General features: G+C 25.1%; 1 protein-coding gene across 1 annotated transcript; it reads left to right on the top strand.

The window, feature by feature from the left end:
- The first annotated feature begins 2,457 nt into the window (after positions 1 to 2,457).
- On the top strand, positions 2,458 to 13,804 carry LOC145828503 (beta-1,4-mannosylglycolipid beta-1,3-N-acetylglucosaminyltransferase brn-like). The gene is made up of 9 exons (XM_082936259.1): positions 2,458 to 2,609; positions 3,070 to 3,240; positions 5,228 to 5,430; positions 9,000 to 9,109; positions 9,620 to 9,741; positions 11,581 to 11,742; positions 12,410 to 12,540; positions 12,897 to 13,042; positions 13,162 to 13,804. The coding sequence occupies exons 1-9, from the start codon at positions 2,458 to 2,460 to the stop codon at positions 13,294 to 13,296; spliced, it is 1,332 nt and encodes a 443-aa protein (XP_082792385.1). The 3' UTR covers positions 13,297 to 13,804.
- Positions 13,805 to 21,061: the final 7,257 nt, after the last annotated feature.

Here is a 21,061-nt window from a genome sequence, read left to right on the forward strand (position 1 = left end):
ACTATTACATATGAAAAAACATACTTTTACATTTTTAACTTATACTTTTAGTAAATAGACAAAGTTTTAGCAGTTATAAATTATTGCTCAGTAAGTATTTTAATCTAAAATAAATTAAAACCAATAATTTAAAATCTTTAGAAATAAAATTTAAGTAATTTAGATCATTTTCTTTAAAGAAAGTATAAATTATATATAAAATACTAAGGTAGGAATGCTATTTTTATACTACAGAAAAAATAAAATATACTACAACACCTAAATCTGGCACTAATAATAACATAATGCATTCGTTAAGTATATAATGCTTTAATATGTCAAGAGAATATTTGTCAAAAGTCTAGTCAACCATACTCAAACTTAATCTACCATAGAAAATTATTTGACTTAAAAGTTAAAAAGTTTATCTTTTTAACTGTGTCGGTGCTGACGTTCCCAATTATAGTAAAGTAAAACCTATTCAATGAATAATAATAACACGTAGATATATTTAAACTTATTTTGTCTACTCAAAAATGTTTTTACATTGCTTAAACATTTTTTTTTTCAATTTATTATTTCAAAAAGTAAAACTTAAAAATGTAATGAGTGACTATTCAATTCTAATTTTTCTTATAATTCTATTTAACTTTGAGTAGTTTATAAGATTTAGTAGTTTTTACCAAAGTAAAAGACTAATAATGTATTGTAATGATATAACTGAAAACAAAAATTTTAGACATAAAAAAAAAAATATTCTACTGCTGTTGTATATCTTTAGAACTATGATTTGTACTTTATCAAAATAGAAAAAAAAAATTACGATTTGTTATATATTATAAATCAAATAGTGTAACACAAACCAAACGAATTTTTGGATATAACAATTTAAAATTAATTTAAAACTTAATTTTAAAAGTATTTCGAAACTACATTATATGTCTTTTAAAAATCCCCAAAAATAGAACGGGGGGTTTCAGATTGATTTTAAAACTAAAATTATTTAAAAAGTTCTCGATTAAGTAAATTTAGTTGCTTAAACCAAACGCGCTTTTAAACACTAATAAGTGTATATTTAGTAGAAAAGTATTTCAAGTGAACCTTAAACGAACCGTTGCCTTTTGCCTACTTAAGCAATAGCTGAGCTTAGTTGCGAAAAGTAAAAATACGTACCAATTTACGTAATTTACTATGTACAAAATTTACTTTTACGGTACTCAGCCAAGTTTTCTAAAAACTTTTTTACCTGGAATTTAATAATAATAATAATAAAAAGTACTGTCTTCAACATTGTTTATAAAATTTCTAAGAGCATGATGTACTAAAAATATATACACAACAGTATTTATTAGACTACAAAATTTGCTTACATAATTAGGAAATAAAAAATAGTGAAAAAATTAAACGATTATACATATTTACTTTTAAACTAAAACCTTTCGCTTAAATTTTTATATAAAACCAAATTTACAGTTATTATATTTACAATATAAATAAGACTGATATAAAGTTTATATAGTGCTTTACAATACAATGTCAATGATAAAAAAGATGAATACACTTTATTTAAAAATTTTAAAAGAGTTGATTGTCTTTATAAGATAACAAATACTTTACAAACACTCATATGATTACGAAAAAAAAATTAACGCTTGAAAAGACATGTGTACTACGCAGCGTTCGACTTAAACTTATAATAAAGATTTATTAGTTATCACACTGCTAATTTTTAATAATCTGTGTTGTATTTTACTTTTAGTTTTAGTTTCTGATTTTAAAATACTGTTAGATTATTATACCTTGATACTCATTTTATAACAAACTTTTAATGAAAACACATTTAAATTTTTTTTTTAAATAGAAGGCTGTTATGGTTTACTATTTTATATTTTTTACACACATTAGCTAAGTTTAAAATGATTTATTAATCAAAATATGACAAAGATCAAAGTTTTGTTTGCAAACACCAGCTTCACTATATTTAAGTTTTTTTTAATAGAACTTTTTAAATATTGTTGCTTTCTTAAAATAGTTAATGCTATAGTTAAGTAATACTTAAGTAGAAATTTTTTAAAACTTAACTAAGTTTTTAGTTATTTTATTGACCTTAGCTTTAAACCACTTTCATTTATATGTTTTTAAGATTTGATTTATTTAAGTTTACTATCATTAAAAAAAACTCCGTAAAAATTAAGAAAAAATATCTGAACTTGTTTTTAAATCTATTAATGAACAAAATAATACATTCGGGTTTAAATATAGATAGTAAATTAATATAAAAATTAAGATATGTTTTTTACCCTAATTTTATTTTACATTCTAGCTGTTTTAATTACTACTGAATTTAATTAAACCATCAACAGTAAAACAGCTTTAAAACTTAAATCATTCCAAGATTTTCCTTAGAAAAATTATAACAATCTTTTACTTTCAAGTTATTTAGATTAGCACTTTTTAAAATTAGAATTTTTTTTAACTATGCGGACAAGCTGTAAACCTCGTCTACTGTTCCTTTTCTCAACTGTGGTCGTGTTCTTTTTTGCTGGTCACATTTACTATGTGTCATTGCTACAAAGATTCCACAAGTTTCAGCATCAACCATTGAGAGAAACAAGATCAACTGGCGAAGAGTTTGTTTTTATTTTACAAATATTGATAAATAATAATGTTATAAACAAAAGTGATTAACAAAATATTCTTCGTTTATATCGTGTAAAACAGCAACAACTTTTTTTTTTTTGAATTGAAAACTTTATTTTTTATAATTTATACCACTGCAAAGTGTATGAATCCAATTTTTATGAAATTTTCAAATAGTATATAATGATTTTAACTTATAGCACTGCTTTTATTTTGATATTAAAATATATACAAGTTATAAACAAAGTTTATTTTTGTTGATACTGATTTTATATTTATTTAGTTGCTATTTTTTCTGGCATCTATTAAACATGTTCTAGTATATAAATAAGATTTCTTCAGTTTAGAGTCCTACTTTAGAGTATATCACTAATTGCAAATACAAATCACAATAAATATTCAGTTTTTCAAAAAAGTTAACTTTGTTCAATTAACTTATAAATGACGTAGGAAGCTGGAGTTTGACCCAGATCGAAACAAAGAAGAAAAAATTGCATCACAGATCAGGCAAATTTTTAAAGGTATAGAGGAAGGAAAAACTTTGTTGGACTTGTACAAGAAGGAAGGTATTGACTACGGTAACCTGAACGAACCTGATGTCAGAGTACTTTCTGAAAGCAGGTAATATTTATATATTAAGATTTAATCAACTTGCTTTTCTTTATTACTATTTGTAAAATAATTTATTGATAAAAAAATAAGTCCTTTTTTTAACGTTAAAACAAATTCTAAGTTAAGTTTTATTACTACAAATACTCCTTTGGTTACTTTTTGTTTAGTTTCTGAATAAAGTTGGTACTCTAACCTGAAAAAATTATTTAAAAAGTAAAGTAGCGTTTTGAAATCAAAAATTTAGTTGTTAATAGTTTTCACAACAACTTTACTGACACTTTTCTCAGAATTTATATTCAGTGAAATTTAGCTTATAAACAAATGATGATTTGTTTGATATACAATTTTTTTTGCATATTATTAGTTTATTGTATACAAGAAACGAACTTTGTAAGCAGAGTGTTCTGGTTTGGATTAAAATTTTATACTAAAATTTTTTTTTTTGGTTTCAAATTATTTTTATAATAATGTATAGTTATGCTAAATAGAACTCACACCAACATTATAAAACTTCCTAATAATCAAACCGACGCTTTTTAACTAACATTAAATAAGTATAAATTATAGTAAAGACTTTAAGTTTGTTTTTTTAAGATTACTGATGTTCGAAAAATCTTTTTCTTAAAATGGAAAAAACATTTAAATTTTCTAAACAAAAAATGAGTTGCAATATATTTATTTTGTTTTAGTTGATGTTTACTTATTTTAGCAAAATCAATGTTTCAATAGCTTTAGAGATGCAATCTTAATTGTCTATACAAACAATGTCTATGCTAATGGTATATAACAACGGACTGCCATGCAGAAACTCCGTCCCACGCCGTATTTTTAGCTAGAAGACTAATATGTAAAAAGTAAAATTGAAATTTTTTGTAACAAATTTTAGAACTGTCTTTCTAAAATGTTATCATGTTGTCAGTACTACTTAGTAGTGTTTATTAAATTCACATTTTATTACAAATTTGATGTTTTAGACTTCTAGAGTATTTTGATTAAAAAAATTAGCTTATCAAAGACCGTTTTTAACAATTTCGGTCCGCCAAATTGTTATATCTAGCAAGCAAATTAAAAAATTTTCTCACTCCTATACCTTAAATAAGAATAATTCTTTGTGAGTTTTCACAAAAAATTTCATTTATCTCTCAAATTATATTTTAATTTTGAGATTTCGTATTTATTTATGTACCATAAGCTTAGTAGACATATATCTTTTTATTTATATCTACGAAGTTACAAATTTTTCCAAAGTATTTTTAAGCATTTTTATTTTATTATGTTTACGAGAAAAACTACATGTAAAACTTTTCGTTGTTGAAGTATGTGTAACTACCTTAGTTTAAGCTTTTACTTACAGTCTGAATTTTTTAATTCAAAAGTTTTAACAGTCATTAAAAATAACGGTATTTAGATAAGTTATCATCTAATTTTTTTTTTAAATAAAATACTTTCAAGTTTTTAGTTCTTCTTTTTTGAATACCTACTATTTGTTTTATTTTACTAAATTTAGAAGTTTCTGTAAATTATATAGGTATATTTCATGTTGTAGTCAACTTATTTAAAACTCTGTTGAAAAGTAAACTTAAAAAAGATAATCTAAAAAATATATTTGCTTTGTAATTTAGAGAAACTAAGTAAATTTTAATAATATGAATTATTATGTGTTTAAATTCATTTTTAAATACTTCATGTATTACAGGTATCAAAAAAGTATAGAATATTTAAAAAATAGTTGTGCAACAATTTAGAAACGTATTGTAAAATTTAAAGAATGTAAAAACTTATATGCACGTAGTAGCCAAATAAAAAAACTGCTCTAAAGTAAATAGTTGCTAGTCAAATACTATTTAAAATTTCTATTTACTATACATTAATTTAGTTTAATTAAAAGTAAAGTTATTTTTAAAGATTTAAGTAATTAAATATAAATATTTAAGATGTGTAATTTAAACCGAAGTTTATGATGTTAGTTTTTAAATAAAGCAATTAAACTCTTCAGAGGCTTAGGAGGCCAACCGCCACCAATGTCAGGACCTGACTTCAGAAAGAAGACGATCGGCTTTCCAACTTCCAACGCTCCCTATTTCATATCGGACCTCGCAAAACCGTGGCGCATCGGAGACGTCACTATCACCCCGGATAAAGTGTTGGCCAGAATGGGAGTGAAAAACCCTAAAAACGATGGCTGTTATAGACCCAAAGGTATTTAAGCTACATTATATACATTTAGAAAAACAAATAACTTAGTAACTTATACGATCTTTAAGTTGATTCTGGAGTGATGTTAGTTTAAAAAATATTTTTAAAAAATTATTTTATTTTTAAAATAACGCTATTAACAAAGACAACAAGAAACTATGTTTTTAAGTAGACGAAAATTAAAGTAACATGACTAAAAAGAGTAACTGATTTTAAAAATTAGTTCATGAAATAACAATTTCAGTACGACCTTTTTCAAAAATTAAAAGGGTTAACGATTTTTTTTTATATTATTGATCGTTCAAATATATTAATAATTAGTGAGTTTTTTTTGCATATACAATTTAAAAAAAATAAACACATGCAAAAAGTTGTAAACGTGTGCAGTTAATTCTTCAAACTACTTTTATAACTTGAAAAGAAAAAGTTAAAAATAAAATATCTGTTAAGTTTGAATAAAGCTAATTTAATTAAGGATTTTTTGTTTTGATTTCATACTGATATAATGTACTAGATAAAAGTATGATAAACCTGGCTTAATTGATAACATAGTGTACAAGAACTTAGTAGAGCTGGTTCTATTTCATTTAACTTGGTTTAGACAAATGCCAAGTCATAACGGACGGGTGGTCAGCTATTTAAACATGAATGTAGTAATTGTGCACGGGCAAACAAGTAGTTAAAAACAAACTTTTGTTCTGTCATTTGAAGTTTTGGAAGAATATTTCTATTGAAACTCTAATTACTGTGGCTTGTTTCAATACAAATAGGAAGATGCAAAGACATTATATTTGTAGCCGTTCCTATTTTTACGTCAATTAAGAAGCTTTTATTTTTACTGCAAATAGTTCAAAACATTCTCCTTTAGTTATTTTTAAGTACTTCTTATATGACTCATTAATGAATATATAAGTGTTTAAAAACAGTAAGTTTTTCGTTATTTTTAGTAAAGCTGGTTCCTTCCTTACTAAATTGGTCATTTGGGCTTAAATGAGACGGAATTAATTAACAAAAAACCTCTAAGTTTGTGTGAAAACTGTTCTTTCTACTAATAACAAGAACATTTTAAGCATCAGTAATTTTGTTATTTTCATTTTAGATGTGCATTTGTAGTAATATTCCTAATGTTAAGAGCTTAACTTAAGCTTTAAATCCAGCTAGTAGGTTTCTTATTTCTTATCTATACAGCCTATTATTTATTCAATAATGTATACTAATCGGTAAAATTTTAAAAATTGTAACAATCTTATGAAGTTTATTTTTACTGTTTTTGGCTTAGGATGTATTTTTATGTAGATCAGTACAATGTTTTCTATATTGTCTAACCAGCTATAATTTTTTTATGCATAATATAAACTGTTTTAAAGTACTAACATTTAAAAACAATGTTGACACTTTTTTGATTCAAAGATTTATAAAACATTCACAGCTTAAATATTTAACAAACGTCGACGTAAAAGAGTAATGATGTTTACGTAAATTTAATTCAGTTGCAGATTTGATTTAGATTAAGCTTTTTGTTTTTTTTTATCTGTACTACATAGTCTGAAAATATTGAGTAATTAATTTCAAGTTTTTACATAAAAATTTCATATACTTTGATGTTTTAAATTTTACATACAAACAATAAAAAAAACTAATCTTCAATTTTTTATATTAATAGCTCATTACTTAGGTCTTATTAACAAAGTGCTAGTGTCAAGAAAGTCATACTCTTAAAAATAATAGTTTAGTCTGATTGATAAAGTTTAAAAGATTGTTAAGTGTTGTTATATAAAAATATTTTCTTTAAAAGGTAAGATAACAAAAGTAAACCTTTAAAAGACATTCTAGTCTTCCCTTACAATACATCAAAAGACTTGAGATTGAAATGCACTTGTAAGAGTCGGTTTGTCGCCCAAAACCGTTAAAATTGATATAAAGGTGCACTGACAATAACCAAAGACGCTTCAGTAATTTTGTATACGTATGGTTAAGACAAGCTTTTACTCAGTGTCGGAAAATCTCGATATCTTGCTAATAAAAGATTAAATTAAGGCGTAAACAAAACTTTTCTAAGACGATTGTCAAACTAGTTTGCATGTTCACAAGTTGTTTAGAAGTCTTTTAAAGTAGACATCAAATTAATAAAAAAGAACATAAATACTTTTTTTTCTAATAACTAGCCATTCTGAATTTCCAGAATTTAAAATTTTCTTGTACTAATCGCTAAAATATAAACATACGCTATGCTTAAAACTTTAACTTACTGTGACAAAAGTTTTTACAGTCAATTTTTTAATCTATAAGTAGAAGAAGTAACTATTAAAGACAATTAAAAATAAAAAAAATAAGTTAACATTTGTTTAACAAGATTAACTAAATCATTGATCTGTTTTTTGTATATTATATGTAATTATATATAAAATAACAAGGTGTAGTTTTGATGTAAGTTTTTAACTAGTTTTGATCGTTAGTTTTTTACGTCTAAACTTGAATAAAAACCTAAAGTAATAATATTATAGATTTCTAAAAGTTAGTTTTAAAATTTGAAAGGATGTTGTGATATTTGTTTAACTAAAACAAAAGAAAATTTACTTTTAAAAAAAAAAGTTGTGTAAACAAAATAGTGTTTTTGGTTTATCAAGTTTTTTGTAACTAGCCTTAATTACTAGGTTAAATTTTGAAAAAAAAACTAGCTGTATATTTTTGGGAATTCAGGAGAGATTAAACCAATTTAAAGCTTGAAGTACTTACTTTCAAACTTAAAGAGTAATTTATAAATATTTTAATGTAAACTATCACAAAAAACAAGCTTGAAATATCATTTTAACATTTTTTTAATAAAGAAATATTACCGTTATTTTTTCTAAAGGTATAGTATTAACTAGCTATAAAAAGTATGAATACTTTGTCCTTACTATATTAAATTCTTACTACCATAAATTATTATGAAACACGACTACTTTTTAAAGATTTTATAAAAGTATTACATTTTTCATTTTATTTATTTTTTTTTTTGATCTATAAATATATCAGTAAACACACAACATAAAAGAACAAAGCGTTCTTAATAAAACAATCTTTTAAAATCAACATCAAACCAGCTAGCTTTTGGTAACTTTGATTTCTTAACTAACTCTTTAGTTAGGCAATATATTTTTTTGCTATAAAGAAACCACGAACTATCTTTTATTGCCCAGCCCAAAATGTCACACCTGCATTCAGACTTAAACCTAGCCTGGACACATAGTGACGTAACAATGCGTGGGAGATTGAAATAGATTGTATCTAATTGCGTAAAAATGAGAAACGGCAACGTCCCGTTGTTTCGCAGCTTCGTGGTAACATATCGCGCGTAGATGAACATAACAGATTTCACGGTTGAACACTTTACAAACGGCAACAGTTTTCAAGCAAAAGTTTAAGTATATTACAAAACATGCCCTTCTCAATTTAACTGCGTTTGTAAGGAGTAATTTTTCCCATTGTTAAAAATAAACGTAGCGTCTGTGTTAGAAAGATTAAATCAACCAGTACTTTATAGTTTATATAATGTTTCTAAGAAAAAAATAAATTATTTTAATTTACAGAAAACCGTAAGGATTGGAAAATGATCACTCTCATAAAATCTTGGGTAATTAACGAGGACAATCGTCAAGCACTTAGAGAAACATGGGCTTCGGTTAAAACTATTGACCAGGTAAAGTCTAAGAAAATAAATAAGTTATAACATTAATTTAATCGTTTAAAACAATACTACAGCTCATTAGTAAAATATTGATTAAAAATTAGTATATAACTTTTCATGCTCAATAAAATTAATTTCCTGTTGTGCATAGTTTGTTGCAAGTAAAGCTTTAAATAGGTTATGTCTTATAACGCTTAATGAAGTTTTAAATAACATTTGTTTTTGATTTATTTTCTGATTTAAAAGTAAATGTTTTTTCTTTTCACGATAAAGTTTAAAGGTGAATTACATTTTTGATACGATATTTTTTAGTAAAAAAATATAGATTTTTTAGTAAAAAAATATAGTATGTACTGCAATACTTTATTTTACTTATAAAAAAAAGTAGAACTATAAACTTAAAAAACGTTTAAATTGCATAGTTTGTACAAGCAAAAAAAAAACTATTTGAAAAACAAGTTCAAATTAAAAAAAAACAATTCTATCAAAAGAAGTTCTTCAGTTAAAAATGGTTTTCAAAAGGTTCAACTTGACCACGTTTTCCTTGTTTCGAGAGCTCCTTCTCAGGACCTTCAGGAGAGGCTAGTTGAGGAGAACAAAATTCATGGAGATATATTGCAAGTTGACGTCGTCGAGGCAACGAGGTGGGTACTTTTTTACAAAAGTAAAGACCGTTTTCATAAAAGTAGAGAGTATTTTCGAAAAGTTTCTCCGAGTAAGTTGAAAAACTGAACTTAGCTATGGTTCAATCAGCTTCTTCATGGTAAAATATTTTTTAAAGCTTTTAATTAAAAAAAGGATTAACATTTCCGTTAGCCAAGTGAAATGTAAAAAAATTGATTAATTCACTTTTATTACTTAAAATAATTTTATTTTGTTATCGAAGTTTTAGAAGGCTTAATTGCATTACAGTGACCTTTACAGAAAGTTCTGTGCAAAAACTTAATTGCAGTAAATATGCAAAATATTTAAAAGCGTTTGAAGAATTATGAGTTTGCAATCTTATAAGTGCAAAGTTTAAATAAATTCATATAATTATAATAATTCATTTACGTTTTTAATTACATACTTTGAAAATTTAAGTTGTAAAAAACTTACAAATCAAATTACTTTTACTAACTTAAAACTTTTTAACTACTTTTTGTTACAAAGTTTAAAAATAACTTTGTAAACTTTTTGAAAATTTATGTCAGTTTACATTTTTGATTACTATTTGCATTTTACCTTATTATAAATATATAAGTTTCTGTCCACAATCTGTACACTAGCACACTTATAAAAATTAAAATGTTTTATTAAAGTATTTTTTTAAAACTTTTTTCTATAAACTTTTTTCAGTTCTCCGTAACTTGTTGTACAAAACAAATTTTTAACAACAATTTTTTACTGGCTGCGATAAACAAAGAGAGTTTATTGTACTGAAAGTTTACTTTTTTATGTTGTAACAGATAAATTTCAAAATGATGTTGTGCAAAATTTAATAAAATAAAAAAGTATAAAAAAGCCTTCTACAGTTTTTTCTTCGCAGACGTTTGACAGCAAATACAAATAGTCTAACTTAAAAGATAACAATAGGTGAAGTTATAGATGAAGAACTTTTGATTTTATATTGCTTTGATCAAAAACAAACCATTTGTACATTTTAAACAAAGGTTTAACAGCTAATCGTCAAGTTGATAAAAACTGAAAAATTCCACCCAAATCCCTTTTCACAATAATTTAGAAATCGTTCAGGTAGAACTGAACAGTAATTCAGGCGTTGCTCATGTAACTACTTATTATTTTTTCCAATAACTTTTGTCACGATCGCTTCAATAAAAAAGAATTTATATGAAGTCTTTAAAAGTAAAAATTTCTAGGCCACTTGCAATCTAAATAAGAACTAAAAATTTGTGTGTGTATTCCACACGAAATAGTTTTAAAAGCCCTATTATTAAGTATATTTTTATGTAAACTGAATAGTTTTTGTGACTTTTAAATAGAATGTTCGTAATGCTCTTAATCGTAAATTGTTATATTCGATATAACATTTTTTTTTTCTAAAGTTTATCTTTATAAATTTAACAAAAACTTTTAATATGAATAATTTTTTAAAAGACATAATGATTTGAAAAAAAAATTTACTAAAGAGTTTCCAAAATACTTACTTTTGTAACCGTTAACAATAAAATTAACTCTCGTAAACTTTAGATGGTTTTAATTTGTTAACTTATACCTAGTATAAACATTATTTATTTTCTCTAAAAAATAACTATTTAATTAACATCTAATCTAAATATTATACCAAGTATAAAATAAACTTTCTTTATGTAGCTTAGGTCTTGCTAGAACATTAAGATTTTTAAAGAAAGTTTAATGTTTAACATATATCTAAAGCTTTTGTAACTACAGATTATAGTGTTGAAATTATAAAGTATTCAAATCAAAAAGTAAATTTTAAAAGGCAACTAATAGAAAATAACTTGCATAATGAAAATATTCAGACACTTTACGGAAAGGACGGTTGCTGGTATGAGATGGGTGGTTGAAAACTTTGATTCAACAACTTTGTATTCTTCCTGTGATGATAACATACAGGCTAGCATAGATCTGTTGACCCAAGCCCTCGACAAAACTGTCATGTCATCGAGAACTTTACTTGGAAGGTAAGCTTGAATCGAACTTAAGTATTATTAAGTTTAATGCTTATATTTTCAAACACTTTTAAATTATAGACATGCGCAAAACAAACTAAAATAATTTTTGAAAAGAACTCAAAAATCAGTTTGACTTCTAAAAGTATCTTAAGTGGATTGTATAAACATAGAATATAAATTTTTAAACTTAGCAGATAACACCATCATACTATTAATCACTCGAATTTATTTAGTCTAAATATTAATTTGAAGAAAACTTTTGAAATAGGCGCAACCTATCGATAACCGTCTCATTTTGAGACAACAAAATCAAAAAACATAATAATAATTTTAATTTTTACAACAAAAAATTACTTTAGTTTTATTTGAGAAACTTTGAAATATTCTCTCTAAAAACATGCAGAAGTCACGCTCATAAACTACGAATAGATATTTCTTTTTAGAAAATTATTGTAGCTTGTCTGACATAAATCAAACTGTTTTAAACTTATACTAAATATTACAAAAGAAGCTCTGTAAATAGTTCGTAAAAAAATATTGTAAAAGTGTTTAAACAAAAGCAATAGCAACTTGAAAACTAAAAAAAAATCATTATATCAAGCTGTAGATATTTTATCTTAGTTTTTTAAAATTCAGTAAACATTAGCCAAGTATGTGAAATAAAAGTATTTTTTAGGACCTGTAAACTGACGGACATATTTCCAATACTCTGCGTCTACTCCTTCAGAGAGTCTGATCCGACACCGCGTGATCCTGACAACCCTTGGTCGATCGACAAAGATACTTATCCTCCAGATGTACTACCTGGTATGTTGTGTTTCCTCTAGTGGTTAAAAAAATCAAATGTTGTATATAGAAGCAAAAAGCAAGTAACTATTTTCTATTGACTAAAATAAGTATAGTTTTAACTTTTAAGGTTTTTTCCGTCAGTTACTTTACTATTCTAAGATTTTGATGAAAGACCAAACTTTAAAATTTACTTATTTTTTCAATAAAGTGTTAAGATTTATTCACTATAAAATAGCAAAACTTATTTTAAAACTATTTGATATATTTTTAGTGAATTTTGTTAATATTGTTTTCGTTATTTTAAAAAGATCGTTCAAAGTACATCATTAAATATAAGAAAGTTAAACTTGTTTTGAATAAAAAAATAAATTAAGGTCACTGTCAAGGAGGTTTCTACACTACATCAGTAGCAACTGCCAAACTTTTAGTTGACGAGGCCGTCAAAACAAAACTATCTCACTTGGATGCTGTTTGGATCACCGGAGTCCTTCGACAAAAACTCGGCGCTGATTACAGATCGGTAAGCCAGTATAAAAAAAAAACTTTAACATTTTTACAGTTATACTGTTTGATTATGTGATGTGAAATATCAAAAAGATTAGCCTCGAAAATACAACACTTTAAACAATTTTGTTTTAGGTTCGTGCAGCGCCCGCGGTTTCAACTCCCGGCGATTACTCGATATTTTTTGCCGACGAAATTCCTGAAATGCTCAGGAAGGAATGGCGCAGGATAGTTGCAAAAAGCAAAATTTTGCAGAGCATCACCAGATGAAAGGATGACTAACACATGCTCGTGTATGGATGTACTTTTTGTAGACTAATTACGCTGATAATTAGAAGCAAAGTTTGAAACCTCACTGTGAACTTTCGTGCTGAAATAAGAAAAGTTTTTGATTTTTGACAGTTTCGCTGAGTATAAAAGGTTTTTAAGGAAATGTCAACTTTTTATTTAAAAAAACTTATAATAATAGGTTTCTTTTAGGCTATGGCTATTTTTTAAATTTTTACTATAGGTAAGCTTTATGAAAACTACAATTTTTTTTTGATAAACAATACAATAATCTCAAATTTAAAAAATCCATTGTGAATGAAAAGCGTTTTTTAAAATATATGCAAAATATTGAGTATAATTTATTGTTTTTGCTTTGAAAATTAATTATTGTTTCTTCTTAAATACTGTTTAACAAATAATTATAAAACTAAACTGCTGCTTTCGTCATTTCAGTATATTTTCTTTATAAATATTTAAAAAAAACTTTATTTATATCAAATTCATACTAAATCGCAAATAAACATTATAAACTTACTATAAATAATACTACTTGTTTAACTATGTAATTGTTTATTTTTAAAAACAGTTATACAAGTTATAATTAAGACAATTCAATGTTTATATCAAATTACTTAAAATTATTATTTCTTAAAATAACTTTGTATAGCTTACTAGATTGTTACATATTTAAACTCTTTGTAATATTTGTTACTTCTTCATTTTACACTATTAAGTTGTTAAAAGTTTATTGAAGGTTTGTTAAAAGCAAATATTAAATGTTTTATCTTAGATAGTGAAGAAAAATATGTAGAAAACTTCTAGAATAAATATTTTCTATAAGCATTAAATAATTTTTTAACTTTTAAATCTTTATTTTTGAAATATCAGTTTTATCTTTAAGTTATGCTTAATGTTTTGCTGTACAGTACACCTATTGTCAATAAAGATTTCATACTTCTACAGCTGTACTTAATTAGCGTTGTTTGATTAAAGTCTTTAATTTATTCTTTTATAAGTTAGTATTTTTTAATTTTTTTTATAAAAAATACATTAACAATAAAAAGTTTAAAAATTAAAAGTTTTCGTCAAGTTTATTTAAATTTTAAAAATTTAGTGTAAAACAAACACTGCTTTTACATACATATGTTTCAGAATTTATACTTATGCAATATTTAAGAATTGATACTTTCTTCATAAATTGCATTTAATGAACCTATTTAGTATACATGTATAACACTTTAGAATGTAAGTTTTTTAAGTATTTTAAACTTGAAACTTATAAAAAAAACTAATCAATTTTTTTCAATCTAAAAAAGTTAAGCTATCATCTATATATTCAAGATTTGTTTTTAAGACTATCTTTATTTTTACTTTACAAGACTGTTCTTTAAAAACTGATTATTGCATCAAAAACTTATAATTAGAAAAAAACTACTTACACTTTTTATTAACGTTTTAATGAGGTAAATAAAGTTTTGAAAATCTAAAACTTAAAAAGTAAAAAAAAGGTAATAGTATAAAATGAAAACAGCATAATTATAGGTTTTTTAAACCTAAATTAAAAAAAAAAGACAAAAGTAGTAAATCAAATATAACTATTATTTAAAAACCTCGACGCCAAGATTATCAGTCATAAGTGTTAAGCTAAAATAAGTCTTACGGTTAAAACTAAGAACACATTTACCTTTTGGTATTCTTAAAAGTATGTGGAATTCTTTTCTTAATTTGCCTGGTTATCTAAAACTAATTTTCACAGCTTACAAACCAATCTTGAAAAATCTAAACCGTGTAGCAAAAAACTATCTTGTTATAAAAAACATTTACTTAAAACAAACAGCCTTTAATACGACTTTAAATTACTAAAGAAAGTAAGATATAGTAATAAAATACTAAAGCAACTTTGAGCTAAAATATAGAGTTTCAATGATATCTTTTAGTTAAGTTATAAGTAATCACTGCACGGTTATAAACGCACGACAAATAAAGCAGCCCACGCGCCATTCTGTGACCTAGTTTTGTTCTAGTCATGACTTATGTCTTTTATGCTATAAGATGTTATAACTTAGTTAGTGGGTTCTTTGGAGTAAATCATGTCCACTTATCTTGCACTAAGCTTTATGCATCTGTATGCTAAATCTGAAATTAGTAACTAGCAAAAAGGCACGGCTCTTGATCGACAGGTTGATAACAGAGACATTGAATTTTTCGAAGTAAATATTGTTAAATGACAGCTTAATTCTCACTTAAAATGTGAGAATATTCCGAATTCTACCATAATTTTCATAATTTTTTTGGTTAAGAAGCTTCAACATTTTGTAAAGGCTTCGTTTCAGCTTCTTTCGCCATACACAAAGAATTAAAGTTTTCTTTTTTACTAGGCTTTTTAAAATATATATATTTATAGTGGTTTGTTAAATAAAAGTTATAATCAGGTACGGTATAATTTAAACTAATAGAACAAAATAACAATTTGAAAATATTGAAAATACTTATGTTGTAAACTTAAACTAGTTACAAAAAAGTCTTTTTTAAATGTTCTATGCAAATTAAAAAGTAGAAAAAAAGAGGTTAATGTTGCAATTTTTTAATGTAAAAGACAAAGATTAATTGTGGTGATTTTTAAAACATCATACCTCAGTTACAATTGAAAAAGTGTTTAAACTCACAAGAACATAAAAATTAAACAACTAAGTAAGAAACTGGTTTAAATTTTATTTATGTGGAATATTTAAAATTATAACAAGTAGGAAAATAGAAGTTAATTGTATTTTACTCTGAACTTTCTGTAAAAATTTAAACTTTCTTAAAAATAAAACAATTTAATTCGTTAAGTAGTTATGTTTGTTTAAGATGGTGTAAATGAAAGTGCTAAGAAATAAAACTTTATAAACAAAGTCATAGTTTTGGGAACTTATAAAAAATATTTTTATTTTTATTATGAATAATAAGTACTAGAGATAAAGAAAATAAATACACAAAGAAAAAAGTTAGACAATAAGAAAATTTGAGAATAATATTACGGCAAAAAAAAGGTTGAACATTTTTGAGGTTGTTGCGACAATAATCGTTAAAATTCACTAAAAAAAATATTCATGATGCTACTTAAAAATTTATATATAATCTGATGTAAGTAACTAAACTTACGATTTTCAAAATTCACAAAAATTAGAATCTATCTAGTAAATAGTCTACAGATATCAAAAAAGTATCATGGAGTGCTGTACTGCAAAAAAAATATTGCCCGGGAAATCAATGCAATAATGAAGGGACAGCGCAAGTCAGGAGTGACCTCAGTTGCGGCCCTCCTGGCAGGAGTCAAGCCAGACAAAAATGAAATGCCAACCAAAGGTGCTAAAGTATCCACTTTTGAAAAAGATCAGTTGTTTACAGATGTGTACTATGTAAACCTGACCGAGCTGGGTGAAGAGCGAGGAAGAACAACGGAGCGAGCTGTCGCTCTCTGCATGCTAACCCGTGTTTACAAACCGCGCCTGATGTAAGTTTCGTTTGTAGTTATTTATTAAGTATTTTGCTACTTATGGATTTTGTATGGTTTGAAATTACAACTTGTTTTATAAGAGCTATTAGATTATTTTTTTAATTTTTAACTTATCTTTTTAAAAAGTTAAATTGTAAAACGTTCAAGTTCTTTTTAGAAATTATTTTAGTAGCTATTTTTTAAAGAGAAATGGTTATAATGTAAAAGTTAACAGTGTAGTAAATTTTAACCATTAAAGTTCATTGTACTTCTTTATCATACAAACAACATTTTTAAACAATTCCTTTGCTTTTGTTTTTGTATAACTTGTATACTTTATTTATTCAGTACTTTTGTTTTCTGTAGCTATAAATGTTTAATTCAAAAATTTAAGTAAGCAAAAACAATATATTAAGATGTATAAAACACTATTATTTTAAATAACTGTATAGGCTAACAAACGGAATATATTTATTACAAGCAACTTTAGTTTCACCAACGGCAAATCGCTAAACAACAGAGACTTTAGGATTTGCTTTTCACCCATTCTTAGAACATGACTGAGACAGCGAGGTCTGCGTTTACTGACTACAAATTACAAGGTAAGACCAGTACGTCTCTACTTCCTGTTGGGGATCTTTTGTTGCCACACAATTCTAAAGATGCGAAGGAGGCATCGTAGGTACCCTAAAAGTGTAATAAGTATCAATAACATCCGCAAAAGAATGCGTTGTTAACTTAACAAGCAATATTTATTTTACATTTGTTAATTAAAATTTAGGCACTTCAACCAAATTTTTTCTGAAGTGTGCTTAAATAATAGAAAAAATATATTAGATAAAAGATACTAATACACTATTAAGTTTAAATATAAATAAATTTTGGAATATTTTTTTTAAATATCGGAATATTCTTTAAGCTCTTTATTTAAATTTATTTAATTTTTAATTACTTAAAGATAGATTACTAACTTGGAACATGAAACAGTTTGTGAAAGCGTTTTATTATTGTAAACTTTATCTTTAAGCAACTTAAAGAAAGTTTTCATTTGCGTAGTGGTTCTTTTAAAATATGTAATCAAAATGATATTACAGTTAATTTTGAATTGAATTTTTTTTTCAGTTGCTGGTTCACTCGAACTTCCCACTGATCATTCGGTAATAGTAAGAATTAGTAGTTTAGAAGAACTTGTAAACATTACACGATATATCATAATTAATAGACGTGACTTTGTCCACATGATATGAATGAAAAACCTTTAAGTAAGTGTTTGTAACTCAATTGACTTTGAAACTTAAAATAAGTCTAAAATAATCTTGCTTTAGATTTCATCACGAACTTCCTTCACTTTGTCGTGAAACAATTATTTTCTCAGCTTCACATAAGTTTTTAAACAGTTAGAGTTATCTTGTTTTCTTTTGCATTGTCTTTAAAAGCAAGAAGTTTTTCACACTATTCATATTTCAGATTTTTTTCAAGCCTTAAATCAAGGGTTAAAATACAAATTCCAGTTATCAGTTTTTAATACAGTTGTACAACTTTTATCAGAAATGCTCTCTAGAGCTTAAAAACAGACTATCTATTGTAATAAATGTAGATGAAATATAGTAGGTTTTTTCTTTCAATAGACAGCCTGTTATTAAGCTTTGAAGTATTTTTGAAGTGATTAATAAATTTTCTCATTAATTTCTTAATGCTTTGATGAAAAAAGAATAAAAATAAACAGTGAATGCTTTTATGTTGCAACTTACTAATAAGTAATAAGTGTTTGTTAATTGATTTTTGTTACCATTCATTACGTGTTCAAATTAGTGACAGTTAATGACAAATCAAGATATGAAAAATTTAAAGGGCCACAACTTATAAGTAAAATGAATTTGAAAAAATAACGCTTGTAGGTCTTATTGATACCTTTACTTACAAATACTTTTTTTGCAAACTTTTAATTTAAGCATCTAATTATAGTAATTTATTATAATTTATAAAACTCTCTATTACTTTTTTATTACAAACTGTTTATCAGTATCTTCATCTTATTAGTTAGGCCTACAAGCGCTTTTTTTCAAGTATATATTACTTTTTTAGTTGTGACCCTATAAATTTTCTTCTAATACTTTTAATTGTCTGAATTCAAATAGTCTTGCCCCAATTACATATTTCTTTTTTGTAAGTTTTCATTTCTGAGTTTTCAAATCATGAATGTACTTTGTTTAAATTTTTGTTATAGAACTTTTTGATAAATTGAGTCCTTTTAGTTATATCATCTTTGAAAAAAATAATATATAAACAACGCACAATTCTAAAAACATACTCTAGTATACAAAACGTAAATTTCATTAAGCTCTGGTAAAGAAGACCTTTATTTTAAATGATTAAGTTGCTAAAGTAGCTTTTGTAAGCTTTTCGATTTTATAGTTTATTTCAAAATATTAAAAGTCTTCATTAATTTATCTGTAATTTCTTCATCTTTATTTGGGAAAACACAAAAGTTTCACTGGATGAGTCTCTATATAGACAGTTAAGTTTTACTGCTGTATATTTAGTATAAATTTTTAATTTGAAACTAAAGTTTCAAATTAATTTAAGTTAATGTTCTTAAATTGTTTTGTAATTTATTTTCTTGATAACTGTTTATACAGATTTAAAAACAAAAGTTTCTTTCTCAGTTGCTAATTTAAAATTATATATGGTAGTGGTAGCAACATAAGGCCCGTGGACTGGGTCTGGCCCATTAGGCAAACATTTTTAGACTATGTCTTAATTTTTAATTATAGAAGCTTATACTTAACAAACAAATTCCGCGTGTAAAAATATTTTAAAGTTTTTAACTCATTTTTATTTTTCTATATCCCCTTTACCTTTATTTAGCTCCTTTAGATTCGTTTACTTACATTTAACTTTTTTATTTAAGCCTTAGGCTTTAAAGCTTTTAGAAAGCTGTTGATAATAAGCTTTAGAACTTTAGTTACAATAGAAAAATAACTTGATTCTTAATTGAAAGGATCTTATTGAAGATAATAAGTAATAAACAAAAAGATGCATTGTACAGAAACATGGTAACGTTTTAATAATTGCCAGTACAATTAAATTTTTCAACTTCATGGTAAGTACTAGATGATGAGCATATTTTAAATAAAGCTATTTATTTTTCAAAGTTTTAGTAAGTACTTAAAATGTTTTTTTGCAATGGTTCCAGACTCTTTAACTAAATCGCAAACTTTATAACTTTAACAGTAATTTTTTTTTACGTTAATAGAAAACATTGTTAGCGAAATTTAACTTTTTATCAGAATGTTATCTTGCTAAAAGTTTTTAAATTAACAAAATTATTATATTGTTATTTACTTTAAATTATAATTAAATATATACGATAGTTTTTACTGTTGCAGATTATTAAAATCTGTACAATGATTCACTTTTATAATAAACTATTAGAGATCTTCAGTTGTTAAACTAATCCTATTCTATTAAAATAATAAAAAAGAAGTATACTTAAATAAGATTTGTTTAGCAACAATTGATTTAACACCACAAAAAAAGTCAACAAGGCAGTATGTGTATTTGTTGTAGGGCTTCTGAAGACCAGCAATGAAACCAACAAAAGCATTCACAAAGGAGCATTTGGCTTACACGAAAAAGTAAGAGTTAAATAGAAGAATTACAAGGGAATTTCCTCATCGAAAGGGAAAATTACCTAACTTGAATTTAGACTGATTTGTTAAAAACTTAATGTTAAATATAAACTCCATGTTTAATTTCAAGCCAATTAAATGATTTATGTTAAGTAAGTACTATATGTCATTAAAACGTCTTGTCTTGTCATTTCATTGTTAATTTTTTATAGAAATCAAAAAGTATATTTTCATTACAATTTTTTATGTAAAAAAGTCACAAGTGTTAACAAAACATTGATTACAATATAATGATAAAAATAGTAATGTTTTTGAATTTTGTAAACTTTTTAAATGCGAGTTAGTTTAACACCAAAAGTAAATTTACCATACAAAAAAAGTAAAGACTTATATAATCTAAATTGTTTTTGTTTTGGTAATACCTAAGTTAAGAAAGTATTTCAAATAGAAATCATATTACTATACCGACATTAAGTTAACTAAATTCAAAAAACATGGTTTTAAATAGCTTAAATAAGTTTTTGCTATCAAAAAAACATAACTATCAATAATTTTTTCATAAGTTTATCACCAAAATAGCTCTAGTAGTTTCTTTTTTAAACCATGAGCGTTGTAAAGTAGGGTATCTTAAAAAAGCAATAAGTAGTAAATTAGA

The sequence above is a fragment of the Thalia democratica genome, chromosome 2 (assembly GCF_965202585.1).
Source record: "Thalia democratica chromosome 2, ktThaDemo2.hap1.1, whole genome shotgun sequence".
NCBI classification, from domain to species: domain Eukaryota; kingdom Metazoa; phylum Chordata; class Thaliacea; order Salpida; family Salpidae; genus Thalia; species Thalia democratica.

Excerpts from the sequence above, each read along its gene's own strand:
- LOC145828503 (XM_082936259.1), top strand. The coding sequence starts at position 2,458 with ATGCGGACAAGCTGTAAACCTCGTCTACTGTTCCTTTTCTCAACTGTG. Across the intron at positions 9,110-9,619 it reads CGGTTAAAACTATTGACCAG|GTTCAACTTGACCACGTTTT; the intron begins GTAAAGTCTAAG and ends GGTTTTCAAAAG. Across the intron at positions 11,743-12,409 it reads TCGAGAACTTTACTTGGAAG|GACCTGTAAACTGACGGACA; the intron begins GTAAGCTTGAAT and ends AGTATTTTTTAG.